Genomic DNA, 10,000 nt, shown 5'->3' with positions numbered 1-10,000 from the left:
GATTTTTTTTTAGTGTTTTATAATTGTTTCTGTTTTTATCTAAACTACTAGCGGTAAGATATTCATACTGTAGATAAGTTTAAAGAAATGTATCTTCAGAGTAAATGTTGATATCAAACCCTTTTCAGTGCTTGTTTATCTTAAAAGCAGATCAAATCTGATCTTGAACCAATAAAACTCTGTGTCTTGAACCAATAAAACTCTGGGCCTTGAACCAATAAAACTCTGGGCCTCAACAGAGGGAAAAACACACTTTTTACACTGAAAGCCAACACAGCCCTCATTTTAGGTCAGATTCCAGCCAGGAAGTCAGTCGTTACTGAGTGAAAACGTCCCATCAGTTTGATTTCCATTCCTCTGACGTCAGAAGGGTGCGTCAAGCAAATTTACTTTCTGCAAGTTCGTCTCTAATTTTTGAGGAGGAAGATTTTTCATCTCAATCTTGGCCCTTTAGCAGTCTGGCAGCTCTACGTTTCCATAACCAGCTCTCTGAGCCCATTAAGAGCATGTAAGCCAGACTGGCACTCGTGGCCTCTCCCTGGCGAGCAGATCCACCAGGAGGCTGTAATAATGAGGCCATATGTTGCCCGTCCTCACCCGTACTGCACTTGATTCCCCGATGCCAGGAGCAATGCAGTGAGCGTGCTCGCCAACACTCTGCCCCCCAGCAGGCAGTGAGGTCTGGATCAGCCCAAGCATGGAAGTCCAAGAAGGCCACAGGTTCCTTCTCATCACACATCGCACAGCGCCATCAGGCTAATGAGGCTTCATCATGCACGCTTTTTGGGTGATCGGCTTGGATCGAGGACCGATACACATGGAAGAAAGGAAGAAAGGAGTGCAGATAAATATAGAACAGAAAAGCAGACGGAAACTCAGAGAACTCAGAGCTCATTGCTAGCACCTTGTTTTATTTTTGGCCTCTTTTACTGCCCAGGTGTGTTCGTTAGCTTCTGAAAGTCTAGATCAGGAGAAGAGGAAGCGGTCTCATGGGAGCAGTGACGCACTGAGAGAAGAGTTTTGCACAGGGGTCGAAGAGAAAAGAACGTGGAGAGCCGGAGATGAGTATTTCAGTCGTCTAACTTGGGGAGGTCTGGGTTTCAGCAGTGACGTAAAAGATAGCTTTTAAATCTAAAAATATTACAAGAAAAATAAATCCGCGGGGGAAACCGTTTTGGGAAGGAAACCCTGTGTTGTGGGATTTTACAGAGAACTATTTTTTTTTGTCATTTTGTGTGTAGATTACTTTGATTTCTGCAAAGAAGTTTCTGGAAGTGTCCAGTCTTATGTTCTTTAGGAAAAGGGGGGGAAAAAGGAAGCAAGAGAAAAGGTTAGGGAACAACTAAGGCTAAAAGGTGACAACCAAAACAATCGGGACAATAAACATTAGCTGTAACTAAAAAATGGAGTTTGCTCCTGTTTTGTTTGTGTCCATGTTGATCATTGTGTGTCTTTGTCATGTTTCACTACACAGTGGTGTTAGTATGAAGCTCAGATGAAAGTAGACACTTAGGATTTTAAGGATCTGTTGTGTTTTATAAGTATTTCTGTTTTTATCTAGCCTACTATGTGCAAGATATTCATAAAGTTGAAAAAAAATAAAAAAAATAATAAAAAAGGTACTGTAAATATTTTTCCACACAAATGTTTGTATCTTCAGAGTAATTGATGATATCAAGCCTATTTCTGCTCTCTGGAATGCTCCAAGAGCTTGTTCATCTAAAAAGCAGCTCATAAGCGTGTTAAGTTATCAACACACACGTCTCACACTAAAAGCCATCAGAGTCCGGACTCATTTTATATCAGACTCACAGACAGAAACCCAGTCGTTTCTTTATACGGAGTGAAAATGAAGGTTAGAAAAGGACTAAAACACATCAGGACATGCTGTTAGTGGAAACGAATCAACGCCAGTAAGTCTGCTTCATCGCAGCATCTACTGTAAGAGGAAAACGCCACACACTCTGTACGCCGTGTTCTCCGAGGTGTCACCCGTATGGAAGTTCTCCCACTCCGAGATAATTGAGACACAGCTCGAGAGCGTCATCTCTACGTCTCGTCTGCTTTTGCGTCGTTTTTTCGACATTTGTCGAGTTTATCTAGTGTAACGTACAGCGATCTAATCAGGAAACTAAGCACTTGTAATTCCCAGCTAAAGCATGGCTTATAATGGAGATTAGAGGCTCCGGATGAGACATTTCTCCTCTGAGGCGTGCAAAATATCCTGAGACAGTGTGTTCTTTTCCAGTATGGTTAGAGTTCACATTACAAAAAAAAAAAAAAAAGACAGAAAGAAAGAAAGATTTGAGAAGTAGGGAGAGACTCAGAGAGACAGAGCCTCTGAAGAATACTTTGTGAATTACTTGTGCCTCACGGTTCCTGATCTGTATAGAGAGGAAGATAAGGTGTGTGTGTGAGAGAGAGAGAAAGAGTGTGGAAAGGGAATGAGAGAAAAGGACAGAGGATCCCTGGAGGACTCTTTTTCTCTCCTTCAGATCACATTTTTTTTTTCAGCTCGGTTTCTTCCAAAGATCTTTAACACGTGTCCCGCATGCTGGAGTTCAGAGAACACGGTAAGTCATCTCCACGTTTACGTCCTTGTCCCGCTACTGATGCACCTGGAGCAGAAAATCAAGCTGCGCCTGAAAAACCTTCTGCTAAAAGTACTATTTAGAAGCCGTTCGATCAAAATCGCGGAGAAAATGAAAGCCCCAGGAAGCCTGAAGCTGTGATTGCTTTCTAATGAGCTTAATGTCGATCCTGTGGTCAGGATATTTGCTACAAACTCTGGCTAATTAGCGACTTTCCTAACTTCACTATTGTGTACTTAGACAGAATTTCTTCTCTTTTGATGTAAAGTGGATGGAGTTAAACTTTACAGTGAAAAATAACATTATTAACTGAAAGTCATCGCTCTTTCATCCCACACAGCTTTAATTAAGCTTGCGAAAAAAAAGCTACCCAGAGAATAAAAACTACCAAGGAAAAGCAACCCTGTGAGGAAAAGAAAGCTAATCAAGTGATAGTGAAGCTAAACTAGCTAAATCTATTAAGTGAGCAAATGCAAACTTATTAAATTAGCCTACTGAGGGAACGAACGCTTAGCAAAAGCTAACCTAGCAAAAGAACAGCGATGGAATAAAAGCAAACTAGCAAGCTTAAGCTAAATTAGCAAAAGCTAACCTAGCAAAAATGAACACTGCAACAGAATAAAAGCAAACTAGCAATCTAATAAACCAAGGAAAATTAGCAAGAGAAATCGAACCTAGTGAGTGAAAGGAACCTAGTGAGTGAGGTTATGTAAGCTGTGAGAAAAAGTGAAAGCTAACCGAACAGATGCTAACATCATGAGCAGAAATCTAAAAATTTACTCTATGGTGTGACAAAGCGAAAGTGAAAGAAAGCTAATCTACTTAGAGAAGCCTAGCCGGTGACTGAAAGCTAATTGATCGAAGGCTAACACAGTTGTCAAAAGCAAAAAAAAAAAAAAAAAAAAAACAGAGAGAGAAATCGAACTAGCAAGAAACTAGTGAGTGAAAACCGATTCATTTCCCAGAACAACAAAACGTCATTTAACAGACATTTAATCCAATCTTCTTGATCCGATCTAGCTGAACACAGGTTCTATCCGAGCATCTAGACGGAGTTCAGATCTCCTCTCAGCGACGTGTGAAGTCTTCTGTTGTCTTAAAATTCTGAATCTCTGTCCATGCCTCGAAAACCCTTCATGACATCAGAATAAATTGTGAAGGCGTGACGCGTTCTGCTTCAAGGACGGATTCGACCCAATTTATGTTTGAACTCCTTTGATTGGGAGTTTAAAAGGCTGTTTGAAGCAGGGGTAAGCTCTGCAGTAGAAACCTGAGGGCTGCAGGAGTTGTGTGACTGGAATTTTGTCGTTTTAGCCAAGGTTACGCGCTTCTGAACTGCAGATTTGCATTGCTAATGGAGTGCTACGGCGTGTCATGAGTCACGGCTGCTTTGTTCTGTAGCACCGAGCACAAAGACGTTTAAAAGAAGTGTCAAGCTCCACTGCAACTCTGTAAACTCCTGCCTTATTGTGGATTTACTCATTGTACAGGAAAGACAGTACAGCTGAGAGGAAAGAAGCATCGTGGAATGAAAAGCTGAACAATTCTGGAGTTTAAGGGCTGTGAGGATCGATGTTAAGACCCCTTAGGTTACTATTAAAAGTGTTTCTAAAAAGGGTCAAATTTTGATACAATAAAATTGTTAATACAATATATTGATTAAAAAATGATTCAAAATAAGGATTATAAATTAAATTTGAGTTTGCGTGTATTATTCTAGTAGAAACGATTTTAAAAGAAAGGATGATATTTTTCATTGTTTTTAATCGTTAAAAATAAGGATTATTATCATTTTAATTATTAATTTTACATCTTTAAAAATGAGCATCTTTAAAAGATAAGGAATGTATTTTAAATTTTTGTTCAGTTTAAAGGTATAGTCAAAAGTCATATAGTCACATTCTAAATAAAATGAGGATTAGTATTAGAAATTACAGAATTTTATTAGGTTTTAGAAAATACATTCATTCATTCATTCATTCATTTTCTACCGCTTATCTGAACTTCTTGGGTCACGGGGAGCCTGTGCCTATCTCAGGCGTCATCGGCCATTCTGGAAGGTGTTCTCTCATCTCTCGTTTTTTTACCTGTTCCATTTTCCTGCCATTTCACTTGTTCCTTGTTTGTTTTAATTGGTTGCGTCATATATGTTTCCTTTTAGTGCGTATGTTACATCAACAAGAATGTCATTATTGTCAGGTTAATGTTGTTATAGTTATGTGCGATCCATTGCCATGTTTGTCACAATAAAATAATTTGAAATATATAAATTATATTTTTTGTATGTTATGGTCATTTTAGCTATAGGCCTGATTTTCAGTATTAATTAAGAAGTACTTTTGTGATTTCAGGATTTTCTCACACAGCTTGCAAGCTTTTATTTGTCCAGATTTTTATCACAAATGGACATTTCTCATTATGTTTCCTTTATGATAATGTGATGATCACATCGAGTTACTCAGACTGTACAATACCGTTATTTATAATAAAGTATCTGCTAAATTCCTTTACACCACATATTCAGAGCTCAGGTCAAAGTGGACTGGAATTCAATCCTTTCCTGGATAATGCATCTTTTATAGGGCGATTTGAGTCCAAGTGCTCAGTTATGTGCAACAGTTTCCCACAAAATACAGTCATTGTGTGAAAAGTGCAGCGTTCAAGTTCAAATTGGACTTGTGGAATTTTGCAAGCGTGATAATGGACATCCGCAGACATCTCTGGTCAGTCTGAGCTCGCTGGGGTTTCTTTATTAGCAAGGTAAAAGCCAGGCCTCGGCGAGTGAGCAGCAGTGCTGCGGTTGTTTTTTTCCCTGTCTGATCTCATCAGCTACTGCTAAAGGAAATATAAATCTCCCGGGACGTCGAATGTCCTGCACGGAAATGGTGTACCGCTGTTCTGCTATTAGGCATTTTCATTTAGCTGACACCTCCTATATGGGCACTCGGAGTGGCATACATTTGTTTTACTGCTGTCAGCAATTGATCTCTCTCTCTCTCTCTCTCTCTCTCTCTCTCTCTCTCTCTCTCTCTCTCTCTCTCTCTCTCTCTCTCTCTCCCTTTCCAGCACTCTCTCTTTCTTTCATGCTTTCTCTATATCTCTCTCTTTTTATTTATCTCTATATTTTTCTTTCTCTCCCTCTCACTCTTGCTCTTTTTTTTCTTTTTCTCTTTCTGTCTCTGTCTATCTCCCTCCTGTTCTCTCTCTCACTCTCCCTCTCTCTTTTTCTCTCCCTTTCAAGCTTTCTCTCTATCTCTCACGCTTTCTCTATATCCCCTTTTTTATTTGTCTTTCTAGCTTTTTCTTTATGTCCTTCTCATTCTTGCTTTTTTTTTCTTCTTCTCTTTCTGTCTCTCTATCTCCCTCCCTTTCTCTCTCTCTCTCTCTCTCTCTCTCTCTCTCTCTCTCTCTCTCTCTCTCTCTCTCTCTCTCTCTCTCTGACTTTACCCTTAAGACAAACTAGCTCCAATTTCTGTGGGTCTGTAAGTTCACCTGCAGCACTTCACACACGCCTCGCGGCTTCTTTTAAAATATCAAAAACATCTCGCACTTTTTAATCTTGTGGGTTTATTCTCGAGTGTGTGGCAGCATTCAGGTGTACAAATTAATATCAAAAGGACAAAATAGAAAAAGAAACATGGCCAAAAGAAGAAAATGTAATTTTTGTGGGCTTCAATCAAGTACCAATGTTAAAAAATCAGATGTGAATACATGAACAAGTCATATAAGTCATTATAAGGTTTTTAAACAGAACGATGTTTTGTTCTCCTTCTCAGTTTGGTTCTTTAGGAAGGAGAACACAGCAATCACGTTACAGTACAGACCAGGACAACCGACGGCTCCTGAGAGATGAATGAAATCTCAGAGAAAGCAATTTGACTCTGAATCGACTCTAGGAAGTGAATCAAACATGCAGAAATGACTCTGTTAAATGACAGAATTCTCTCTGTTTGGGTGGTTGTGATATTAGCCGACTTGCTGAGTTGAGTGCATTTAGGACTGAAAAAATCTTTGTGATCCGCTTTCAGTTATTATTCAGACCTACAGTGATGGATAAAGCTAAACAAACGTTTACAATGTGGTAATGTTTGTGGGAGCTGAATAAATGATTTGACAGTTATATGAATAAGTCATCTGTAAATGGTTATGCATCTGATTCAGAGTTTATTTGACAAAAATCCAGAGTTTGCTGTTTGATTCACTTTGTAAACCGAGTTGATTCACCTCGAATCACTTTCTCATTACAGTTTACATCACTGAATAATTGATTAGACAGTTATGTAAATAAGTAATTTAAAACATTTGTATCGCATACAAAGTTTACTTAACAAAAAATCCAAAGTTTGCCTTTTCTGCTTGTTTGATAACAAGTGTTATGACACATGACACGTGTTAGTGAGTTTATTCAAATCACTACTCGCTTTGTTCCACACACGAGTGTAAATACTGTTCTCACTTGTTTAAAAATATAACCAAAAATTAAAAAAACATGCATATGGCATGTTTGATTCACTTCTTGGAACTAAGTCGATTCAGAGTCTCAGAGACTCGATTATCAGACAAATACCGATTGAACTGATTCAATATTATGAGTGTATTACAGTAATGCGACAGATTAATTGACATGTCATAAGTAACATGTTTTCTTAGGTTCTGACACTTTTTTTTCCCTCTTCCTCACTCACTCTTCCTTTTTGTCTCTTCAGGACTGGCATTCTTGATTCAGCCGTGATCAACATTCACTTCTCCTGAGGTCCGTGTCATCAATCACTGTTGCCCCTCATCTCCACTGAGAACAAACTCTGGAGCAAACCATCCACTGCTGGATATCTTGTGCCTCTTTGTCACTCCCACATCGATTTTCCTGCCCTTTGTTTTTCTTCCCCCGGCCCACACCATGAGCAGGAGGAGTCGTGGGGTCTGGAGCGGACTGATGGTGCTCAGCATGTTGGTGCTGGTCCAGTGGGCGGGCAGCTGCTGGTCCATGACGCTGAACTCGGTTCCTCTGTATCCGGTACCAGACGCACCACTCGGAGTGGAGGATGAGGACACCAGTATACTCCACAGACACAAGAGGAACTGGGTGTGGAACCAGTTCTTCGTCTTGGAGGAGTACACAGGAGATGACCCTCTCTACGTCGGCAAGGTAACATAGCTCTAAAATTTTCTAAATAGCTGAACAAATAATCATTTTGGTGATATACTTTGATATTTAACGCTGTATGCTAATCTATATAGAACCAAATGTTCCATGAGGAATCCAAAAAAAAAAAAACCCTTTCCCAAGAACCCATAAAGAACCATTATGTATGTATAAACAGAAAGTTTATGTGTACATAAGAATTAACTTTATTTATAAAGTGTTTCGATGTTGAAATAAAGTGTACAAATTGTTTAACACAAGACTAAAGCTCCATAAATATAAATTCTGTGATTCTGCCACAGCTCTGTGTCAAACCTCCACTGAAAATGGTGTTTCAATGATGTCTGTCGCATTTTTCACTCCATCCATCACGGCCTAGCGAAGGCTCGATACGTTTAGACTCCTACGTGTTGCAGGGGGAAAAAAAATGAGTTTCATAGCTCAGGTATGAGTCAAAGTGGAAGTTTTATTGTTTCTGATGTCTACATTTGCTGTTTTGACTCAACGCCTCAGGCCTTCCATCAGAGCCTGTCCTCAAATCTGAAGTCAGTGGAAGGTGTCCAAAACAGACAAAAAAAAAAAAACAAGTTTATTTGAGAAGTGTGTGTGTGTGTGTGTGTGTGTGTGTGTGTGTGTGTGTGTGTGTGTGTGTGTGTGTGTGTGTGTGTGTGTAAGTAACCAAAGTTTTTAACCTAAACATGTTCCATGTTGTCTGATGCCTAGAAAGAAGATGTAGAGATTTATATATATATATATATATATATATATTAATTTGTTGCAGGAATTAGCTTTAGCGATTTAATGTAGCATTTTCAAGGCTAACTATAAAAACTAGCTAGCTAACTGTAGCAAGCGGTAGTTAGCTAGCCAGCTGAGAATAACAAGTAAACACTTTAAAATTCCCAAAATTAGACCATGCCCACTCTTTAATCTGCATTTATTTGTATTAGCAAACAGATACAGATATTAGCATCATATTACACTCATGTTATAGAAATACTTTTATTATTATTATTATTATTATTATTATTATTATTATTATTATTATTAATAAAAAAATGAATTCTCAACTCTGACAAATCAGAGTTGAGAATTCGGTAAAGCTGCATTACTGATGTATAGTGAAGCAGTATGCTAGCAGATGAAAACTCTGTGCTTGTCGCATGCTAGTTTCTGTAAGATAAAGCTCTAGATATTGTGTTTGGTTTTCTTTTGATGCTCTTTCATTTTATTTCATTTCATTAACACTCAGCGACTATTTAATTTGAGAAGTCTGAGGTGGTCAGAGTACTTTGAAGTTTGCTCGTTATTATTTCTTTATTTTGTCTCTCATTAAAACAGAGACCCTTGAACATCGCCTGCGGGAGCATCGGATTATTTTTTTATATCCTTGTGTGAGATTCAATAACTCAATAATCCAGTGCTGCGTATTAGTTCCTGGCTGCTAATGGCGTAAGTTTTTGGGCTGGATCTCAGATTTAAAGTGTTACGTTCCGATATGCGACGCCGGACACGGATGTGATGCGTGAACACGGATCTCGAACGCTCGTAAATCTCCGCTTTCAGGATCTACAGAGAAAAATGTTGTGTGTATCTGTCGATGTAGGTGTTAAATATGCATTACAAGCTCCGGATAATGATCGTCCTCCGAGGAGCTCAAGCATGACTCTGCGGCATGCGTTCCGTATGTGATGTGAATTGGTAATAGCACCCATTACTTCTCTCCTGCTATTACCAAAGCCTTTTCTAATATTTGCCTTTCGTTTCCTTCTTTCTGACGGTGGAGCACGACAGGATGTATTCTGGTGTGCGTGTGCACTTGTGTGTATGTGTTTTTCCTTCAATGCCTACCAATGCCTTTTAAAGTCACCATAGAAAATGGGTTTTGGGGATTAAATTCTTTTATAAGAAATTATTTTAGTCAGCAGCCCGATCAAAGTTTAAGGTTGTCTGCAGAGGTGTGGGGAAATTCTTTAGAAAGCCTTGAGTTACATATGAATGGGTGTTGAATACATATGAATGTGTTATTGCATCATAAAATATAACAGCCAGTGATGTCGCAGTATGCAAATGAAGGTTGGGTGAGCTGGAAAAATGGGGTGGAGCTTTTTTTTTATTTAAGAGAAAGTTCTGTCCATTTTTTAGAAGTGTATTAATTCATTTAAAAACATAAATTTTTTAATCCAATTATAGTTACATTTAAAGTTGTAAGACATTTCTGTGCCAGTGTCTCTTGATGAAAGAAAAGAAAGGAAAAGAAAAGAGA

The 10,000-nt window shown here is 38.7% G+C and overlaps 1 protein-coding gene across 2 annotated transcripts in view; it reads left to right on the top strand.

Annotated features, from left to right (window-relative positions):
* The window catches only part of cdh7a (cadherin 7a), an 83,525-nt gene that overhangs the window by 4,133 nt on the left and 69,392 nt on the right, over positions 1–10,000 (top strand). Inside the window, exon 2 of one of the 2 annotated variants that reach the window (XM_027142852.2) lies at positions 7,298–7,737. In XM_027142852.2, coding sequence (XP_026998653.1) covers positions 7,489–7,737 — 249 coding nt within the window. In that variant the 5' untranslated portion in view covers positions 7,298–7,488. Of the gene's footprint in view, positions 1–7,297; positions 7,738–10,000 lie in introns of those variants that run through there. The other variant, XM_047806462.1, reaches the window with a different exon arrangement.

Source organism: Tachysurus fulvidraco, chromosome 22 (genome assembly GCF_022655615.1).
Source record: "Tachysurus fulvidraco isolate hzauxx_2018 chromosome 22, HZAU_PFXX_2.0, whole genome shotgun sequence".
In the NCBI taxonomy this organism is placed as follows: domain Eukaryota; kingdom Metazoa; phylum Chordata; class Actinopteri; order Siluriformes; family Bagridae; genus Tachysurus; species Tachysurus fulvidraco.
The sequence above is the reverse complement of the archived record's forward strand: the minus strand, read 5'-3'. Positions and strand labels throughout refer to the sequence as shown.